This window comes from Mustela putorius, unplaced genomic scaffold (assembly GCF_011764305.1).
Source record: "Mustela putorius furo isolate JIRA1106 unplaced genomic scaffold, ASM1176430v1.1 tig00537335_pilon_pilon_pilon, whole genome shotgun sequence".
Taxonomy (NCBI): Eukaryota; Metazoa; Chordata; class Mammalia; order Carnivora; family Mustelidae; genus Mustela; species Mustela putorius.
The window spans coordinates 206,004-228,411 of record NW_025422457.1 but is presented as its reverse complement, the minus strand read 5'-3'; the positions used below and the strand labels follow the sequence as shown (position 1 = coordinate 228,411).

The following is a 22,408-nucleotide window of genomic DNA, read 5'->3' as shown; positions in this document are numbered from 1 at the left end:
TTCTGATTCTCTCTCTCTCTCTTTTTTTAAATATACCACGTTAGGAGCACCTGGGATGGCTCAGTTGGTTAAGCGTCTGACTCTTAGTTTTGGCTCAGGTCATGATTTTGGAGTCATGAGATTGATCCCCGCCTTGGGATTCTCTCTCTCCCTGTGCCCCTCCCCCACTCATGCTCACTCATGTTCCCTCTTGCTCTCCCTCTTTCTAAAATAAATAAAATCCTTAAAAAAAAATATTGCTTAAGTGTTACAGATTCCAGTGCTTCCTGGTACCTACCCTTTATTCCCCAGGTCTCCTCTCGGTCTCTGTCCCCTCCCGCCCTCCCTCCTGCCTGGTCCCCATGGTGGGACCAGAGGTTTTCAGAATGAGTAGAAGTTGGGTGAAGTCCTGCTGCTCTCCCAGCCCTGATACTGTTCTCACAGGCAGCTTTTTCTTGTCCTTTCTCCTCCCAGCTGCTTGTGACAAAATGCATGGAAGGCTGTGGTTGAAGTGGCCTGTGTAGCATAAATTCATTGCTTGCGAGCTCAAAGGCAAAAGCATCATAGGCTCTGCCTTTTGATGCTTTTCCTTACAGAGGCTGATGCATTGTATTACTCATTTTAAAAAAGTATTAACTATATCAAACATATAGAAAAGTCCAGAAAATAACATTCACCAGGTAACCAGATCTAAAATACATTAATGTTTTGCTACATTTGCCTCAAGTTTCTTTTTTTTAAAGATACTTGACAAATAGAGTTGGAACCCGTTCTTGTCCTTATCCTGTTTCTGTCCTTCTGTCAGCAGAAGCAAGCATCAAATGGAAGCTGATGTGTATCCTTCCTGTTCCTGTGTTTAATTTTTTATTTTATATGTATTTAAACAATGGTTCAGAGCAATAAGACAATCGACTGCTTTAAATATGTTACTACTCAGTAACACCAGTAACATTTGTGCATAAAGATGTAATGTGCACCAGTTTGTCGAGTTCCCCTTACGACACTTCATCATGTGTGTTGGAGTCCACTAAAAGATGCAAAGGTCAGGCAGTGTACTAGTCTGTGAACACTTAACCAAGTTGTCAAAGCATTACCATTGTTACAATGGATGGAACAGAAAGGATACATCTTAAAAGAGCCCAAGGCAATCACAGCAGCAGAGGAAAAGTAGGGAGGCAAATTTGTGTCCTTATTTAGAGAAGTCCCAGGATGTGGAAATGAAGGAAAGCATCCTTCAGGGTACCATCTATGGCGTTCTTCCTTAAGGGAGAATAAAACTTTATTGCTTTATTCTATTTAAAGCCCTCATGCAGAGACTGTTAAAATAAAATGATACAACTTTTGCTGCAGGATTCAGGGTCGCAGGGAAGTGCAGATAGTCACCATTGGTGAGGCTGTGTTTTCCTTAAGTGGCAAAATGAATCATAACATCCATGTATGGGGCACTGAAAATCAACATTTCACAAACTTGTAAGGGATTTGCTGAAAGTAAATATTGTGCCATATGAAGCACATGGGTTTTCATCAGTTCTTTTTGCAAAGGATACCATCAGAGGAGTCTTTTTGTGGACATGATTATGGAAGGGTTTTTCCTGCCGCTGCAAAATGTCTCCAACATTGCCATTTTCCATCAGGATGAGGCTCTGCCTCACTTTCATTAATCAGTCCAGAGGTTCCATTTCCTCATATGGATCGGACACCGCTCGAAAGGTGACCTGCTTTGGGAATAGTGGCCTCAAGATCTCCCAGGTGCCCCACCATGTGACTTCTTGCAAGGATGTGTCGAGAACCTCCATGTTTATACCACTTCTTCCTTGTAGCCTTGAGGGGATACCATTTCAGCTATGAACAGTGATCTGTTACAAAGGGCCTGAATGAAATGGGCTGCAGGAATGTGTGCCTCGTGACAAGAAAGGTATATGCTGAGCATTTGTAAGATTATAGAAAGATCTGTGATGGTTCCTTCTACAGAATGTGTATTGGCTACATTCTAGCTAGCAGGCAATGTATTTTTGAAAGCATTCAGTTGTTTGGAAATAATGTTCAGTTCTGGAAATAAAGTTTATTGAGGGTACATGCAATGTACAGATTTTAAGTTTGATGATAAACGTAACCACCACCTCAATAAAGATATGAGATACTTTCTTAACCCCAAAAGGTTTCCTTATGCCTTTTCCCAGTCAGTTCTCTTCCCCAGGAGCCACTGATAGATCTTCTGTCACCATAGACCATGATTGGCCTGTTCTGGAAGTTCATATAAATGAAATCATTTGGCATAATACTCCTTTATGTGTGACTTTAACTTACACTTTTTAGATAACATCCGTGGTTGTGGTTTGTATCAGTGGTTCTTATTTATGCCATTTGTATACTTCTTTGAAACACGATGTAGTATAAATTTATTTTTTAAATTGTATGTAAAATTAATAATGCTGTACTTCTACAAATTTTTGAGATCTATAATTCATTGTTTTAATTGCCATATATGCTACTACATTGTAAGAATATACCACAGTTTTTTAAAATCCACTTCCTTATTAATGGACATTTAGGGGGTTTTCTCATTTTTGCTCATTTTAAGCGATGCTGCCACCAACCTCGAAAGTTTCTCTGAGGCATAAATCTAAAAGTGCAGTTGACAATTTGTAGAACATGCACATCTTAACTTTACCAGATATTGCCATATTGCTCTCCAAAGTTGTAACAGTTTGCCTTGTTGCCAGTAGCATTTAAGAACTCTGTATATCCAAATCCTTGCCAACACCTGGTATTGCCTGACTTGAAATTTTTGCCAGTCAATGGTTGTAAAAAGCTGTTGTATGTCATTAATTTGTTTTGCATTTCCTTGACCACTCTTCTTATTGATTCATTAGAATGGTAGGTTTCCTCTTCGTTTTAACAATTTGTTAAAACTGTTAAACTCTTTTGTCCACTTTTTCATAGCATTATCTGTCTCTTAGGAGTCTTTATGTGTTCTGGATATTAATCCCCTGCTGATTATTATATGTGTTGCTGATATTTTTCTAGTCAGTGAATTTATGTTTTAACTTCGATTTTGATGATTTGTATAGAAATGAGCATTTAATATGTGATTACATCAGAATTCCCCTTTATGGTTTGTGTATTTTATATCTTGTTTTAAGAAAACCTTGAGATTATAAAGAAATTGAAAGTTTTTCTCTTTATGTGTAGGTCTCTAATCTGGAATTGATTTTTGTGTCGGGTGGCAGGGTGAAATCTATTTTTTTCCCATTTAAACTGTCACTTGTCCTCAAACTATTCATTAATCCATTCTTTCCCTCTTGTCGCTTATAGCCAGTTTCCTTTATCTATGTGTGCATATATTTCCTGGCTCTCTATTCTGTATGTTCTATTTGTTCCTTGTACCATTGCCCTATCATTTTTATTTACTGTAAGTTTTATAATAAGTCTTGATGTATGGGGCAAAGATAGCTCCCCTCCCTCAGAATTATCTTACCTCTTTTTAATCCTTTACTGCTCTGTGTGAATTTTAGGGTCAGCTGTCCATTCTCTAAGAAACATGCAACAATCCAAAAATTGTCTTACAATTTTGTTTCAATTTACAGTGAATATACAGATTAATTTGGAAAGAATTGGCATCAATGGTTTAGTCTTACTGTCTATGCACATGATGTATCTCTCTACTTAGGTCTTTTTTATGTCCTTCAATAAAGTTTTATGCTTTTCTTCCTAAAGTTCTTTTTTTTTTTAAATACAGCTTTATTGAGGTGTAATTTACATACCATAAAATTCACCCCATTCTAAATTTCTTGCATAGCTGTTGTTTGATTTATTACCAGGTATCTTTTAGTTTTTAATATGAGATTCCTTATTGTTATTATGAATAGCATCTTTGCTTTCTAAAATTTTTGTCACTGGTGCATAAGAAAGTTTTACCCATCGTTTTCCTGGTTTGGGCTAACAGGAAAAAAGTGTTTTAACGAGAAAAAGACTGGGGACTTTTTATTTCTATTATGAACCTAGGATAGGAGAGAAACCCTCATTGCAACATATCATGCTGATGAAAAGTAGAGTTGAAAGCCTAGTCTTAGGAGATTGAAGAAGATAAAAGGGTGACCACGAACTCTCCAAATCTGAGACATGTTCTCTGGATGTCTACACCAGCAGAAAGAAGGCCTGTCTCTAACTCCTTCCCTCCTTTCACGTTTATAATTGGCTCCACTCTGTACATTCATACATTTAGTTATCCATATTCTTTTAAATTAAAATAGGGAGTCTGCTTTACCCTAGGCATTATACCAGGCATTTGGGATTAAAGTATTCAACTCGTAAAATAAAATTTTACAGAGGAGTGCTGGTGAAAAAGACACGATGCTAGCTGGCTAGCCTCTCAACTAGGCCATCAAAAATGTAACCCTTTCCAAACCTATTTCACATATACTTTTGTATTTAATCCTCATAGCAGTCCTTATCATTTTTACAGATAAGACAAGTTAAGTATTTTTGGTATTATTGTTCCTGACCAAAAAAGTGATTTTTATATATAATATTTATATATATGCTATATATATATAATATATATGATAATAGAAATATTTTATTGATTATGAATTGCCTCTGATTTTGATTCCTTTTGTATATAGCTCATAATTATACATCAGTCTTCTTTGAGCACCATATGGAAAGGCATTAAAGAGATCTAAAAAGAATACTGTGAGGGAATCTCTGCAAAGGCAGTGATACAACTCCTAATATGTATTTCCTAAGGCAGCTACCTTAGTTTGTAGGTGTACTCCCTGTGCATTGTTATTTAGTAATGATAAGTGAAAGCTGCTGATGGGCTGAGAGATTTGTATGGGACAGAAATTGAAGACATAAAGGAAATCTGTAGTGACGATTAACTGAGCGGTGACTTAAATGTCTACTCTTAGAATTACTATTTATTCCATTTTCAAAGACATTGTCTTTAAGATTCTGGTCATTTAGCATTTTCCATCCTTTCAACTCAGTGGAATGTATTAGGAGATTATGGCATCTATGCAAAATTGAATAATCTGAAGCTTTTTTCTACTTGTCAAGGATTTGACTCCTCACCAAAGCCAGAAAACATTTCTTCTTCAGTAGAAAGGTTTCAAAGAGGAACTATTACTCAAACTAAACAGATTGAATAAATAAAGCTAAAATTGGCATTTATTCCATGTATGAATAAAAAGTCATTTAATTTTTTTCATTTTATTTTAGTCACTGTATAAATGCCTTGTTTCCTGGGTCCACGGGAAGCATGAGTCTGTTGGGACTTGGGACAAGAAGAAAACAAGACATCTTCACAAGAAAAACCAGACACTAACAAAAAGTATCCCAAAGTCTGAAGAGCTAGAACACAAACATGGCGGACAGAGGACTTAGGGATCCTGCAGAGGGTAAGACTAGTCTGTACAGCACTGGTTTGTCCAGATCTGTGCTGTAGGAATCTAGATCTTTTCTAAGGGAGGATCTCAGATGATGGAAACCTGAAGTTCGGAAGTAAAAAAGATTAGTTTGATAGTTTGGTATGATTATTCTTATTCTTTTGTATTTAGAAGTCTACCATAGTATCTGACCCGAATTATGAGGAAGATTAATGTTTTAGAGATTCCAGTAGTAGAAACCTAGGAAAAATACAGTAGGGACAGTAGACTAATTTTTGGAGTTCTATTTTTAAAAATCAAGAAAACTGACGTTCCATCTACTTTAAGTTATAGGGAAAGATGAAATTTAAATTCTTTATCTTGCTTGTATGTATAGGTAGAAGATAAAAATAGGCAAAGTAAGTAGATATTTCAGAAGAGGGCATATTTACTTAAAACTTTTATTGAGGGTATTTTAAAATATATAAAAGTTAGTACTATAATGAATTCCCACATACTCAACATCTAATTCCTTTTTTTTTTCCAAGTTTTTATTTTAATTCCAGTTAGTTGAAATACAGTGTAATACTAGTTTCAGGCAAACAATATGGTAATTTCAACATCTAAATTCCTTTCTTTCCTTTTTTTTTTTTTTTAAAGATTTATTTATTTATTTGACAGACAGAGATTACAAGTAGACAGAGAGGCAGGCAGAGAGAGAGAGGAGGAAGCTGGCTCCCTGCCGAGCAGAGAGCCCAACACAGGGCTTGATCCCAGGACCCTGGGTTCATGACCTGAGATGAAGGCAGAGGTTTTAACCCACTGAGCCACCCAGGTGCCCCTCAACATCTAAATTTCAATTATAACCTACATAATGCTGATTAAAAACATTTTTTTAATTTATTTGTCAGAGGGAGCCTGTGTGTGCGCACAAGTAGGGGGAGAAGCTGCAGGCAGAGGGAGAAACAGGCTCCCTGCCAAGCAAGGAGCCAGATGCAGGACTCGATCTCAGGACCCCAGAATCATGACCTGAGCCGAAGGCAGATGACTAACTAGCTGAGCCACCCAGGCATTCCTATAATGCTGATCATGTTGCCTGCCTTGGAATATTTAAATGCAAATCCAAGGCATTATATCATTTTGTTTGTGCATACTTCAGTTTACGTCTCTTATAGATAATTTTTTAAAAAAGTAACCAAAATAGCATATGACACCTGAAAAAGATATTAATAGTTGTTCCTTAATATCATAAAACATTTAATCAGTATGTACATTTCCCCGCTTACCTCATACCTTTTTTTTTCTCCCTAATCTTTTTTTTTCTCCACAGTTGCGGTTTGGGATTTTTTTTTTAGTGGACTACTCACTATATTTGATTGATATATCTTTTAGGTTGCTTTCTTTTTAAGCTTTATTATAGAAAATGTGAGACATACATAAGCATGGAGACGGAGATGAGATGAATCCCACATACCCATCAAATGACTTCATCTGCTGTCAACACATTATTTCATCTGTAGTCTTGCTCCTTTCTCCCTCATTCTTGAATTGAGGCAAATTCTAGACATCATGTAATTTTAGTCATAAATATGCAATTCTTTTTTTTTAAAGATTTTATTTATTATTTATTTATTTATTTATTATAAATTTATTTATTTATTTGAGTCTTATTTATATAAGTCTGAGGCATGATTTTTAAAAATATTTAATCAATAATCGATTTTATTATTATAGTAATTATTATGTTAATTTTTTGATGCATGATTTAATATGTTCCTCTATCCAAATATTTCATGGAAGCCAGTAATTAGCTCTAGAATCTTGATCAGATACCAGTTCATTTGGCAAGAATACTTCATAGGTGGTATAGTGCACTTCCCACTGCACTGACCTGGGAGGTTAATGATGTCTGTTTTTTCCCTCTTTCTGTGATGTTAAGGGTGATCAGTTGGTTCATTCATTATAAAATGTCTCATCAGCTTTTTGCATAGTGGTTTTAATTGTTCTTGACGATTATTGCCTATTTTCATTATTTTGTTAGGGAAGAGGATGTATTTAATAAACCAAAAATTGGTTCTGTCATTCAAAATAGTTCTACATTAGTGTTATTAGATTTATTAACACATAGTAAGTCTGTCTTAACCACCTGGAGTAGAAATCAAGAGAAGTAATGTTTAGGAAGAGTGCCTGTAAACCATCAAATCTATACACATATTCCTTATTAATCAGGGACCTTGTTAAACTACAAAAAAATAGGGAATTTTTTTCAATAAAAATTATAAATTTTTATCTCAATAGCCCCTCAAAAGGATTTGAAAAATGACGTATCAGTAAGTCCTCAGGCACAGGAGACCACAGTCCCCGAAAGTACCATTGAAGAAGCTCAGACCCCAGACTCTGCCTCTGGTCTCAATGACGTCGTCCACCAAGGGGTAGAAACCATAGGTACAGGAAGTGCAGACACAGATGATCAATCAGACAGTCCAGATGGGACAAATTATGGGAACTATCCAAAGGCTAAAACACAACATGAGAATAACCAGAGTTTTCAGGAAGAACAGAACCTACCAGAACCCACCAGATCTCCAAGTGACAGGGTAGAAAGAGAAGATGCAGTCTTACAGAGCGGCTCTGCAGCCCTGCCTGAAGAGGTGAGCAGCGAACCTGGAGTTTCACCGGAGCCACCCGCCGCGGACCCTCGGGGTGCCCCGAGCCCTGAGCATTCCCCTGTAGCGCCGGAGAGCCAGCCTTCCGTGAGGAGGCGACGGCTGGCACCAGGTGAGGAAGCCCATCGGACTTTTGTCTTGCTCTGTTGCTGAGGACACAGCATAGGTCAGGGGCCTTCTTTTTAGAGAACTTTTTAGAGAACTTCTCTTTATAGGATCAAGGCCACTTAAAGAGACACGACTGAGCTGAGATTATAGTGAGGTTTCTCATCTCGTTGACTAGCTCATTGCACTACTTAAGTAGCTTCCAACACATAAACTGCCTTTTTAAACTTAAAAAAAATTTTTTTATTTGTTTCAGAGAGAGAGAGAGATTTAGAGCATGAGAGAGGGAAGGGTCAGAGGAAGAGGCAGACTCGCCGCTGAGCAGGGAGCCTGATGTGGGGCTCGATCCCAGGACCCTGGGATCATGACCTGAGCCCAAGGCAGGTGCTTAACTGACTGAGCCACCAGATGCCCTTAAACTATTTTTATTTACTTACTGTTTGTAGTAATGTAGTATGATTTTTAAAAAGAGATTGACTTTTTAAAACTTCACCTCTGGCTTTTATTTATTTTTTTATTTTAGGAACACAGTTTTACTTAACATTTTTTAATTTTTTTTTTTGAAACTAAATGCTGCATAAATCAAGAGATGGGTATATTTAAAAACCAGCATCAATGGTCCAGTGCCCTTAACTCAGTCATATTTTATAGGACTTTGAGCAGGTCGGTTAATTTCTCTCTATATGATTTCCCCCACTTGTATATTAAGGAGAGTAAACATCCTATCTTCTATGAGGATAATAGTTGCAGCAGCTAAGTCCTTAACTGGAACACAAAAGACACATGAGTTTTAGTTGTGGCCCTACCACTTGCTAACCTGGGTGACCCTGGGCAGGTCTCTTAACTCCTTGGTACTTCAGTTTCCTATTTGTAGTATGAAAAGGTTGGATAAGAACTATCCAAAAGCTGGTCTCTCCTAGCTTTCACTGTCCATAATTGCATGGACAGATTTGTATTTCGTAAGTACACAGAAGAGCTAAGTCTAAAACGCCTATTTGCCAAGTGCAAAGGAATATAAAATGTAAGACATTCTGCCTCAGGGACTCGACTAAGGACTGGAAATTCATGTTTCACAATAAGTCAGTGACAGATCTCAAATAATATAATGTTTCATTCACTAATCATTAGGATAGTTTGTAACTTCAGTGAAGGCAAGGACTATGTCTTTGTCATTCATTGTGTTTCTGTGGCACTGGGCACAGAGAAGCAACTTTATGAATAGTTGTTACATAAATGAATGTGACTTGTATGAACTATTAATCTTCCATCAGATTTTCACCAGTATGCAGGTTCACTGAGTAGAGGAAGAAAATATTGTTTTAAAAATGCAGGCTATGTATGGGAAGCAACTTAATATAATATAATATAATATATATAATATATATTATATTACATACATATATACATTCCATTATATATATATATTCTATATATTCCATTATATATATATATATATATATATATATATATTTATATGTATAATGGAATGAGCTGACCTAGCAGATGAGAAGCCTTGTTCTAATCACATCTCTTTATGTGACCTTGGGCAAAGCCCTTAACATTGCTAGACCTTTTGCCATGATGGGTAAGGTGGGGCTACAGGAGGGTATCAGTAAAGATCCTTTTATAGTCTGTGATATGATATTTTTTTTTTTTTTAAAGATTTTATTTATTTATTTGATAGAGAGATAGATCACAAGCAGGCAGAGCAGCAGGCAGAGGGGGAGAGGGAAGCAGGCTCCCTGCCGAGCAGAGAGCCCGATGCGAGGCTCGATCCCAGGACCCGAGCGGGAAGGCAGAGGCTTTAACCCACTGAGCCACCCAGGCGCCCCTGTGATATGATATTTTAAAGTCCATTCTTTGGGGTGGGCTTTGACTAAATACACGACCCTTTATAGGTGGAGATGATCTTATTTCTTCATGTTAATGGAGTACACCGTAAGCACACATCTCGGCTGTAGAGTGACCGAGAGGGCTACAAAATACTGCCCTCCTTTTCACATTTTAAGATTGCTATCTCGCCTCACACCTACATTTTTATGTAATTCACCAATTTTCTTTACTTTGTATTCCTTGCTTTTTGTCCTTCCTTCACTAAGAAGTTCAAACTTGCTTTTGTAAGCTGTTTTGTAACTGTACAGTAATCTCTCCTATCTCTAAACTTAAAAGAGTCTCTGTTTTTGTGTACTTGGAGTCTTGCCACATGACTTGAACCCTGGAGTTAGAGTACCATTGCTCTGTGATAATGAGTCTTGTGTTCAGCTAACACTTAATTTTTTTAAGTGTTTTATTTATTTATTTATTTATTTATTTGTGCTTTATTTATTTGAGTAAGCTCTACTATACCCAGTGTAGGGCTTGAACTCATGACCCTGAGATCAGTGCATGCTCTCCCAACTGAGCTAGCCAGGTGCCCGCAGCTAACACTTCTTAAATCCCTTTTTAATTTTGAACATTTTCTCGAGACACATTGTAGATAAGCTTGGCTGTAATATTAGGATGCTTGTTTCTTTGTCCTTGACATGAGGACCAGTGAGGAATAGTGACTGTAGCAACAGTAACCCTACATGAATTTACAGCACTTGATTTTATTCTTCTAAGTAGAGTGAAAGTAATAGCCTTAAGGAAAAGACAGAACAAAAGTTAGCTTTGTATAAGATTTTACAAAGTACAGAAATCCTCTCAATCTAATAATTTGGTTTGGTAAGAGTTTTAAAGTATATGATACCCCATTAGTATATTTTCTGCAAATAATATTCCTTTTCTCCCCAGAGGCTGAGAGTCATCAGCAAGAAACACAAGAGTTGGAAGAAAACAAAGAGAATGCACCGGATACCATAAAAAAGATGGATAAAAAGGATCTTTGGAGTTATGGTAGGAGAAAAAAAAATTGGTCTTGTTGTTGTGTTGATTCACATTCAGAAATCCTCAGAGAAAAGGAGAAAACTCGAACTAGAAAACTAACAGATTCCAACAGTTTTAACATTGTTTTATAGTGTGTTGTTCTGTTTTGTCTCAATTCCAGTACAGTTAACTTACAGTGTTCTGTCAGTCTCAGGTGTACAGGCTAGTAATTCCGCAACTCCATCCATCACTCGGTGCGCGACACGGCACGTGCCCTCCTTAATCCCCGTCACCTGTGTGCCCATCCCCCCCGCCTCTCGCCTCTCCCCTCTGATGACCATCAGTTTGTTCTCTCTGTAGAGTCTGTGATTTTGGTTTGTCTCTTCTTTTCTTCCTTGCTCATTTGTCTCGTTTCTTAAATTCCACATACGACTGAAATCACATGGTATTTGCCTTTTTCTGACTGACTCCGTTTAGCCTTATACTTTCTCCATCCATGTTGTTGCAAATGACGAGACTTCATTTTTTTTTTTTTGGCTGAATATTATTCCAGTATGTGTGTGTACATATGCACGCACTCCACATCTATATCCACTCCTCTGCTGCTGGACACTCAGGCCGCTTCCATAATTTGGCTGTGGTAGGCAATGCTGCAATAAGCATAGGGGTGCGTGTATCTTTTTGAGTTAGTGTTTTTGTATTTTTTGTGTCAATACCCAGTAGCACAGTTGCTGAGTAGTAGGGTAGCTCTGTTTTTAACTTTTGAGGATGCTGCACCACTGGAGAGGACAGTCCCAGCAACAGTGTAAGACCCTTCCCCTTTCTCCGCCTCTTCGCCATCTTTTCCTGTTGTTTCTTATGTTGTTGACCTTTGCCATTCTAACAGGTGTAAGGTGATACCTATTTGTACTTTTGATTTGCATTTCTCTGATGAGGAATGATGTTGAACATCTTTTCATGGGTGTGTTGGCCATCTGGATGTCTTCTTTGGAGAAATGTCTCTTCATTTCTTCTGCCCACTGTTTAATTTGATTATTTGTTTATTGGGTGTTGATTGGTGTAAGCCCTTTATAAATTTTTGATACTAATCCTTTATCGGACATGTCATTGGCAGATACCTTCTCCCATTAGGTAGGTTGCCTTTTAGTTTTGTTGATTGTTTCCTTTGCCATGCAAAGCCTTTTTATTTTGTTGTAGTCCCAATAGTTTATTTTTGCTTTTATATCCTTTGCATCAGGAGACATACCTAGAAAAGTGTGGCTATGGTTGATATCAGAGGTCTTACTTTCCCGTGTTCTTTTCTAGGATTTTATGATTTTATGGTTTCAGGTCTCCTATTTAGGTCTTTAATCCATTTTGAATTTGATTTTGTGTATGGTGTAAGAAAGCGATTTAGTTTCATTCTTTTGCATGTAGCTGTCCAGTTTTCCCATCACCATTTGTTGGAGAAATCATCTTTTTCCCCCATTGGATTTTCTTTCCTCTTTGTCGAAGACTAATTGACCATATAAGCATGGGTTTATATCTGGGTTTTTGGTTCTGCTCCATTGATCTGCGTGGCTGTTTTCATGCCAGTACCGTCCTATTTGATCACTACCACTTCATAACATACCTGCAAGTCTGGAATGGTAATACCTCCAGCTTTGCTTTTCTTTTTCAAAATTGCTTTGGCTCTTTGGGACCTTTTGTGGTTCCATACATATTTTAAGATTATTTGTTCTAGTTCTGTGAAAAATACTGTTGATGTTATGATAGGGATTGCATTAAATCTGTAGATTGTTGTGGGCAGTTGGCCATTTTAATAATATTTGTTCTTCCAGTCCATGAGCATGAAATGTCTTTCCATTTCTTGGTGCCATCTTCAATTTCTTTCATCAGTGTTCCTTAGTTTTCAGAGTACAGGTCTTTCACCTCCTTGGTTAGGTTTATTCCAATGTATCTTATTATTTTTGGTGTGCAAGTGGGATTGTTTTCTTGATTTCTCTTTCTGCGGCCTCATTATTAGTGTATACAAATGCACCAGATTTCTGCACATTGATTTTGTATCCAGCAACTTTACTGAATTCAGTTATGAGTTCTAGTAGTTTTCTGGTGGTTTCTTTAGGGTTTTCTATATAGAATATTGTGTCATCTGCAAATAGTGAAAGTTTTACATCTTCCTTACCAATTTAGAAGCCTCTTATTTCTTTTTGGTATCTAATTACTGTGGCTTGTTTTAATATGTTTTTAAAAAGTGTTTGATAATAACTAATAGTGAAATAGAGCAATAGAGTTTTAAGGATTTTTCCTTTAGGGGCCCTGGCAGATATTTCACCATCCTTAACAAAATGGGAATTCCCATTTTCAAAAATAAGAAACTAAAACTGCTTTTTATTACAGAGTATTTTTTAACTTCTCAAGTGGCATTTCCACATTTTGACCCATAAAGAACGAATTAGCTTATTGTGGGTAATGGTACTTCGAGAAGGTGGAAGACTGTCCCAATAGTTCCAAGTCACATCATTAGTTATAGCAACAAATACATAAACTTCACTTTCACCTTTTAACAAAAATATTTTACCTTCAAATAATTTAAGAAATTAGAGAGTAAGTATTTTTGGTAGACCTTAATATCTCAAACTTTAGAGGATATAGGCAAAAGAAACTCTCCACAATTAGTAAAATCTGACAGTATCTCTAATGCATTTCAGTTTACCACATGTTTTGTTTCTGGTCGATGTTCTAATTTTGTATTTTATTATCCTATTTTCTGACAGGCTCCATCTTTCTTTGCTTCATGGTTATGACTATTGTTTTGGTAAGTTTTGTTAATAGCTACTGTTCCTCTCCAGCCCAGCAAGTGCCCAAAAATCCAGCTTTAGAGGCCTTTTTGGCTCAGTTTAGCCAATTGAAGGATAAATTCCCAGGCCAGAGCTCCTTCTTGTGGCAGAGAGGACGTAAATTTCTCCAGAAGCACCTCAATGCTTCAAACCCCACCGAGCCGGCCACCGTCATATTTACAGCAGCTCAAGAGGGAAGAGAGACCCTGAAGTGCCTGAGTCACCTCGTCGCAGACGCCTACACTTCCTTCCAAAAAGTCTCCGCCATTCAGATCGACGGGGCTGGAAGAACCTTGGAGGACAGTGACACGGTCAAGCAATTGGTTGACATGGAGCTGAGCTCGGGATTCGAGAATGGCCAGAAGGCTGCTGTGGTACACCACTTCGAATCCTTTCCCGCGGGCTCTACCCTGATCTTCTACAAGTATTGTGACCATGAGAATGCCGCCTTCAAAGATGTGGCCCTGGTGCTGACTGTTCTCCTGGAGGAGGAAACATTAGAAGCAAGTGTTGGCCCAAGGGAAACTGAGGAAAAAGTGAGAGATTTACTCTGGGCCAGGTTTACCAACTCCGACACTCCCCGCTCCTTCAACCACATGGACTCGGACAAGCTGAGTGGGCTCTGGAGCCGCATTTCACACCTGGTGCTGCCCGTCCAGCCTGTGAGGAACATAGAAGAACAGGGGTGTTTTTTTATAAGCTAAGCACCGAGTCGGGTTTCGGAAGGCACGGATTTATTAAAAAGTCAGTTTAAAAACCTGTTTCTGTGGAAGGAGGTTGATGAAAAGCCTGGCAAGCACAAAGGAGCTTATTTTAGAAAAAAAAATTTTTCATTTTTAAACTTTTGTATTATCTTTCTAAGTTTGACAAAACGTGACCTCTTTTCCTGGCCTTTTAAGCCAATCATGTTTAAAATATGCATAGAATATATAACTGAAGCTTTTTTTTTAATCCAAAAATATAGCCACAGAATCATTACATGAGAAGATAAAACCTGCTCAGAATGACTACAAAGTGATTTTTGTTTTCTTGATAACGAGCCTTTTGGCTAATGTTGGACTTGGACTAGAACAATTACAGTTATGAAGCAATGGTAATTAAAAACTTTTTCTATCACATCTTAAATAATTTTAAACTGATTTTAATAACCAGTCATGGGATTACATCTTATACTAATTTGCATTTTGGAATAGTGTGAAAAGAAATAAGAATTCAAATACTCAGCTATATGTAAGACTCTATGCTTTTTATCCCATTAACGGGCTGAGGTAAAAGTAGCTGTCCTTAAGAAATGTTTTTAAAAAGTGGAAACAAGGGGGAGATTGTTTATAATCATGGAAATGAAGAAGTTCCAGTGGACAATATCTTTTCTTCAGCTTCTGGAATGTTTTAGAGCAGTGGTTTCTAAGCTGTGTCTACTGACAGCCCTCCCCTCCTGATCAGGGCAGTTCTGCTTTTGACCACTTTATATAGTGGGAGTCTCCCTCCATAGGACTTCCTTGGAACAAAGAGTTCCACTGATAACGAAATTTGAAAATTGCTGATTAAGTGAAAAAAAAAAAAACTTAGAAGATAGGAAAATAATGACTGTATTAAATCTTATATGTTGGAAGAAGATGAAATATAGGTTTATTGTACAGACATGCTATTTATGAAAGATAAAGACGTACAGATGAAAAGAAGAATGTATAAGTTAGTATTTGGTAAGCATATTTCTGATGCTGTTGTTAATTTCTCTTGATCATCATTTCTGTCTCCCCTGAATGGAATTTTATAATTGTCTAGGATGAGAGTTTGAGTGCCATTTAAGCAGAACAGATTTTTAGGAACTAATTGAACAGTAGGTTTTATATGGGTACAGTAACTAACTGCACCATGCTGTTTACTTGTTGCACAGTGATGGAACATTATATAATGCGGCTCATTTCTCGACTAGATGGTTAGAAATACCATTAGGCTAACAACTAAAGAAATGCAAGAGGTGTTATACTTTGTAAAAGGAAGCATACATGGTAAAATAGATTCCAAGAGGTTTTAGTGACCAATATTAGTTGTTGAACCGTGTTCTGTGATAGTAAGAAAGATTGAGAACAGTGTTCATGGAGATAGTAGTTGATTGGCATTGCAGCTCTGAAGGCAGAACTCTAATAAAATTATCTTGACCTAAGGAAAGGTCTGTTCCATGACACAGCATACCTGGGGACTATTACCATGATCTTGGAATATTGCAACTAGGTTTTGGCCTCTGCTGTTGTGAGAGCAGAATATGTATGTATATATAATATATATGTGTGTGTATGTATATAGGTCTTCCTAGTATTTCCAGAATGCTTCCATCCTTTAATCATGTGACTTCCTTCATGCTTTAAGCATTTTGATGCTTAAAGCATGAAGGAAGTCACATGATTAAGACATGGAAGGAGTTTTTGAAACACTAGGAAGATACAGGGATCTTTATTGATCCCGAAAAGCAGATTACGGAGACATGGGAGAGGAACCTATTGGAAAATATCTGTCATAGGAAAAACATATAAATCTGTTCTAACCAGGGCCTTAAGGTGGCGTTCAGTTGAGTGTAGGGACATACCTGAAAGAACTATTTACATTTGCAACTTTGTGAAGGAATCTCTCAAGTAGATTTGAGGAAAGACCTGCCTGAACAAAAAGACAAAGTAAATATCATATCAGTATCAATCCAATATAAAATCAGAGAAAATTGAAGAAAAATTTATATACCACGTTTGAATTTTTTCTGTATTTCTAGATCTCAGGTGCCAGCTAGTGTTCTGTCACACAAAACCAATGGTGCCTTGTAGAATTGTTCTGTTGGCCTGCTGACCGGTGCTACCTCAGATCTATGACGAACCAGTATGAAATGTGTATAACTATTTCCTCTATCAGTGATTCGAATCACCAATGAAACAAAAATTTTTGTTTCTTCATTCAGTTGAATATGGTTTTTCATCACTTCCTTTCAATATAATTTAGCAAAAGCTTTTAAAATGGAACTTTTTTTTTTAATGTTCAGGCTTTGTTAAAAAAACACTTTTCCTTCCTTGTATAAGTGCAATCAACTAAAACTATTGTCAGTTTTCTATACTATTTCAAAACTTACTTTTTAAAAAGAAGCAGTATATTACTTTTGGCTCTGTTCATGAATAAAATGATTATTTTTAAAACAAAACTTTATATTTTTTAAATGTGAAATAATTAAAATTTATTATCTAATGTCCTCTTAAGTTAATTTTTATTCAGTTGTTTTGTTTTTCAAGTTTCCATATTTTCTTTTGTGTATCTGGTAGTTAATCTTTTATTACTTTTGGAGTCTGTTTTTTTGACTTAGAACAGGGACTTGTGGGCATCTGATACCATACATGATACCATATATCACTGTTTAATTATTATCACAGAAAAACTCTAATTACATTCTGCATTAAGACGAATTACTTCTTGAGTGATACCAGACTTCTAGAAGAAACTGGTGTAGAACTAGACACTGTCTCGGAACTTTGGAGGTTTTTCACCTTTGTGGTAAATTTAAATTTCCCAGTTCGTTTTCAAAGATTGGCAGAGAAGTTCCAGGGACTTCCTATCCCTAAAGTAATAACGCTATTGTTTCTATTTGTATTTTTTAAAAATTAATAAAATAGTTTAAATATATTTCCTTTGAAAGCCTCCAAGCTTTGTGGTAAGGCTCAGCAAGCCTGGGACCTATCCCCCTCCAGCTCATGACCCTGTTGAACCTGCAGAGCTGGCCTGGGTATGTTCTGATTACAGACACCTAAGGGGCTTGATTTCTAGAGAAGCCTGGACCACATCAGGGAGCCCACCACAACGGGGAATGACTGTTGCCAGGTTTGTTTATTTATTTATTTATTTATTTATTTGATTTATTTGAAAGACGGAGATCATAGGTAAGCAGAGAGGCAGGCAGAGAGAGAGAGGAGGAAGCAGGCTCCCCGCTGAGCAGAGAGCCTGACGCAGGGCTCGATCCCAGGACTCTGGGATCATGACCTGAGCCGAAGGCAGAGGCTTTAACCCACTGAGCCACCCAGGTGCCCCTGACTGTTGCCAGTTTTAAGTGGCAGCCTCAACGATTTTTGTAGGTGGGCTCCCACTGGCCATGGGGCATTTGCATCCACAGCATTTGCCTTATTTCAAGACCTAACCTCGACAGATACGCATATTCCCCTGAAGGCAAAACTGGAGGAATCTGAACCATCTTGCCAGGGCAGGGCCGGGCAAGCTAGCGGGGAGATCCTCCAAGAGACTCCTGGGAGCTTAGATTCCTGATAAGCCCTGGATTCCATCAAGCAGTCAAAACAAGGACTTGATGTTACATCAAGTTAGGCTGGTGGTGGGGGATGGGCCTGAACGCCACAGGCCCAGGAGCTCTAGTTGCCCAAGACTGGGCAGCAGCTTGTGCTGTGCATGTATGGGCGGTGCAGGTCAAGGAAACCACGGAACTTGCCACTCACGAGTGTTGGGAGAGGCCGGGTCTAAAATGCAGGCTCTTGGGGCACTATGGCATCTGCCTGATTCTAAGTCCCTAAGCTACACAATTGCAATTCAGTAGTTCCCCTGAAGATAAGGCTGGAGGACTCAGTCCTGCCTTGCCAAGGAGGGCTGTTGGTAGGGTTAGCCTTCGCGAAGAGACACCTGGGAGCTTTGCTGGAGAAACTGGACACCACATCAGGCAGCTAGCAAATGGGGACTTTCTCCAGTATGAACCAAACGGCTAAGAAAGATTTTAGGGAGCAGGCTTCCTCCACCATGGAGCCCATACAGATGGTTAAAGAACAGTAGGCATTCTGCAGAGCTGAAGGGTCTCCACTGCCCCAGGCAGGCTGCAGGGGTGTGAACGGACTTCACGAGGGCTCCTCGCAGTGCTGGGTGATGGCTGCTCCCAGAGTGGGCTGTTGAGAGCACAAAGCCTCTGCCTAATTCTGAGCCTTTATCTACGCTCACACACATACTGCCCTGTGGGCACAGCTGAAGGACCCTGGACAGCCTTGCCAAGGTGGGGTGGGCACACTGGCTGGGATGGCTTTCACTGAGAGACACCCAGGATACCAGTAGGCATCCAGTCCACATGGGGACTATTGCCAGTTTAAAGCTGTCACCTCTGAAAGATTCCGAGGGGCCACTCTCCTCTGCCCCGGGGGCTGTGCAGGTGGTTGGGAAGGACTGCTGATAGGGTCTGTGCTCATTAGGGCAGCCAGGGTCACTGGAACTGGGCAGTGTCAGAAGAGCAAGATCTCAATGAGGATCTCTTGGGGATCGGTGGCATCTAATGTGAATATTTCCCCCGAAAGCAAAGCTGGAGGAGTGTAGATTGCCTTGCCTAGGCTGGATTTCAAGGCCTGGTTTGGGTATCTTCCAGTAAGAGACAACTGGGAGCCTTGATCACAGCAGAGGCCCAGGACCCGACAGCCAGCCAGTCCACATGGGGACTGCCACACATTTTAGCTGATGGCTCAGAGTGATTTTCAGGTGGGCTCCCTCCACACATCAGGCCATGCGGATGACTAGGGATGAACCTGAGCTCCACAGTTCTGGAGAGTTCTGGCTGCCCAAGTTTGGATGGCAGGGCACATACTGTGCACGCACAGTTCACAGCAGTTAAGGTCACCGGGCACTTGCACAGGGTAAGTGTAAGGATAGTCCAGGTGCGGCAGCGGGCCACCATGGGTCTAAGTCATCTGCCTGATTCTAAGCCCTAACCTACACAGATGTATATATTCTCTGCAAAGGCCACACTGAGGCTTCTGGGCTGCTTTGTCAGGGCTGTGGAGGGTAGGGAGTGGAAAATGCGGTTGGCCCACATATCCTCCAGTAAGAGACACCTGGAGCCTGATTGTTGCAGAAGGCTGGGGCCCCAGCCGGCAGGAAGTCCGAAAGGGACAGGCTCACCCATTTCAGCAGCTGCCTCAGAGCACAGAATGGAGGGCGGCCTCACTCCACACCTGACACTACATGATGGTGGCTGGCCTGGGCCATGGCTCCTGGAGGCCCGTGATGCGGATGGGGGGCTGATGGGCTGGACACCGCACACACGCAGATCATACAGATCAGCAAAACCAGGGGCTGGGACTAGGCAAGATCAGGGGAATCAAGGGGCCAGAGCTGGCTCTTGGGAGTCCGTGGTCTCTTCCTACTTCCAAGCTCTAACATACACACATGGGCGTACTTCCCTTGAAGATGAAACTATAGGAATCTGGACTGCCCTTCCAGGATTGGTCCTGGCCCACCCACTGGGGGTCTCCTTCACTGAGAGCCACGTGGAGCCTTGATAACTGGAAAATCCAGAGACTCCATTCTGCAGCCAGCATGAATGAGGACAGAATGTTGCCAGGATAAAGCTGCTGCCTCACGAGGATTTTCAAAGGGTGGTCTCCCTACACCCAGGACGTTATATACATGGTTGGGGACCAGTCTGACCCCTGAAGGCGGAGCTCGACGAATCTGGACGGTTTTACCAGGGTGTGGCAGGGGGGTGCGGGATGGCTTGGTGTCCTTCACTAAGGGACACCTGTGAACCTTGACAATGGGTCCACACAGGACCCAAAAGGCATAATAAATTGCACATAGGGGCTTACTGTGGCCAGTGTGGTGCCCCAAGTCAGAAAGGTTTTGGAGGGCGGGCTCCTGACGCCCGAGATGCGATGCAATTAGTGGGGGCCCAGCCTAAGCTCCCAGGCCTGGAGCACCAAGGCTGCCCAAGCCCCCTGACAGTGTAAGTGTGCACGTGTGTGGATCGCAGTGGTCGGTGTAGCCAGTGAACTGGCAGGGCGAGGAGAATTCAGGTATTCAGAGCTCTTGGGGTTACAAAGCAACTGCCTGACTCCACAGCCTAACAGATGCAGATGTCCCTATTCCCACGGAATGCCTCCCTGGCATCATCTGTAATGCCTTGTCGGGTTGGAACCACCAAACGGGCCGAGTAGCCTCCACTAAGAGCCACCTGGGAGCCCCAGCTGCTGCAGAAGCCCGGGAGCCAGCAGACAGGAAGTCAATGTGGGCGTCACAGGAAGTCCATGTGGGCCCTGACTGTCGCTCTTTTCAGTAGCCACCACAGAGCAATGTCCTGAGGGGGGCGGTGGGCCCCTTCCATCCTTGAGGCTGAGCAAGTAGTTGGGGACGGGTTGTAGCTCCACAGGTGTGGGGGCCCCTGACCGCCCAAGGGTGGCTGATGGGATATGAAATGTGCATCTCCAGGATGAGTAGATTATTGTTGTGAGGGACCTGGGACAGGGCACCTGTCAGGAGAGGCCGGGTCACAAGAGAGGGCTCTTAGGGGTCGGAACTTCGGCCTTAGGGCAAGGCTTACCTACCACTGTGGAGTATGGCCCCCTGCCCCGCCCCAAGTCACGGCTGGAGGCTGTTGACTCCCTTGTGAGGAAGAGGCAGGACAGGGTATCGGTCCATTAGGAGTCACCTGTGAAGCCGGGGACCCCGTCAGGCAGCAAGACCGTACGGGGACCGACTGTTACCCATTTTCTTGCCGCAGCCACCCCAGAGCGTGAGGCCGGGCGGGGGTGCACAGGCTCACAGGGCGGGGCTGCCGGGCGTCTTACAGGTGCACACGGCAGTATGCGGATGGTGCAGATCAGGGTAGCTAAGGCTCTGAACAGGGCAAGAGACCTGGGGTGGGCTCCTGGGGTGACAGGGCAACTGCCCGGTGCTCAGCCCTAACCTACACAAACGTGCATGTTCCTACTGAAGACCTAACCGGGGTCACCCGAGCTGTCTGGCCGGAGTGGGTTGTACAAGCCGGGGTCGCCTCCAAAGAGGAACAGCTGGGAGCCCGGCCTGCTGCTGAAGCCAGGGCCCCGCGCGGACGGTCAGGCTACATGACATTGATTTTCACCCATCTCAGCGGCTGCCTCGGTGAGGCCTGGGGGGTGGGTTCTCAACATCCTTGTGGCTATGCACGCGGTTGGAGATGGGCCCTACTCTACCGGCGTGTAGACCCCTGTTTTCCGGAGAGTGGCTGACGGATTTGGACGGCGCATGCACGGGACACACAGCGCAGGCTGGCCCAGGGCCTGGAGCAGGGCGAGTGTTGGGAGAGGCTTGGTCACAGGACCAGGTTATTGGTGGTACCTGGCCTCCGCCTAATTCCAAGTCCCACTACACAAATGTGTCTGTTTCCTCCGGAGGCCGAGCTGGAGGGATGTGTGCTGCGGGCCCAGGCGGCAGGGCAGGAGGGCTGGGATACCTTCCAGTCAGAGCCGCCTGGGGGCCCTACTTGCTGTGGGAGCCTCACCTCCTCAGCCAGCCAGTCTAGACGGGTACTGACTGCAGCTGGTGTAAAGCTGGTGCCTCTCGAAGATTTTCGGGTGGTGGGCTTTCTGCACCCTGAGGCCAAGCCGGTGGTTGAGGTCGGGGTGGAACTCCGCAGGCCTGGAGCGGCCCTGTAGGCCAAGGCCGGCTGAAAGACGTTAGACTGCACGTGAGTAAACCTTGAAGGTCAGATAGCCAGTCTTGAAACAGTGCAATGATGGGACAGGCCTGGACGTTATGGCGGATAACTGGCATCTTCCTGACCCTGATCCCTAAGCTACACAAACAGGTATAGTCCCCTGAAAGCAGAGCTGGGCTCATCTGGGCTGCCTTGCCAGGG

General features: G+C 41.3%; 1 protein-coding gene across 4 annotated transcripts in view; it reads left to right on the top strand.

Annotated features, from left to right (window-relative positions):
- Positions 1 to 16,966, top strand: part of LOC101671379 (torsin-1A-interacting protein 2) — a 40,238-nt gene extending 23,272 nt beyond the window's left edge. For all 4 annotated transcript variants that reach the window (XM_004767885.1, XM_004767883.3, XM_004767884.3 and 1 more), the window contains exons 2-5: positions 5,203 to 5,381; positions 7,647 to 8,126; positions 10,892 to 10,993; positions 13,720 to 16,966. In XM_004767885.1, coding sequence (XP_004767942.1) covers positions 5,348 to 5,381; positions 7,647 to 8,126; positions 10,892 to 10,993; positions 13,720 to 14,486 — 1,383 coding nt within the window. In that variant the 5' untranslated portion in view covers positions 5,203 to 5,347 and the 3' untranslated portion in view covers positions 14,487 to 16,966. The remainder of the gene's footprint in view (positions 1 to 5,202; positions 5,382 to 7,646; positions 8,127 to 10,891; positions 10,994 to 13,719) is intronic.
- The last annotated feature ends 5,442 nt before the right edge of the window (positions 16,967 to 22,408 follow it).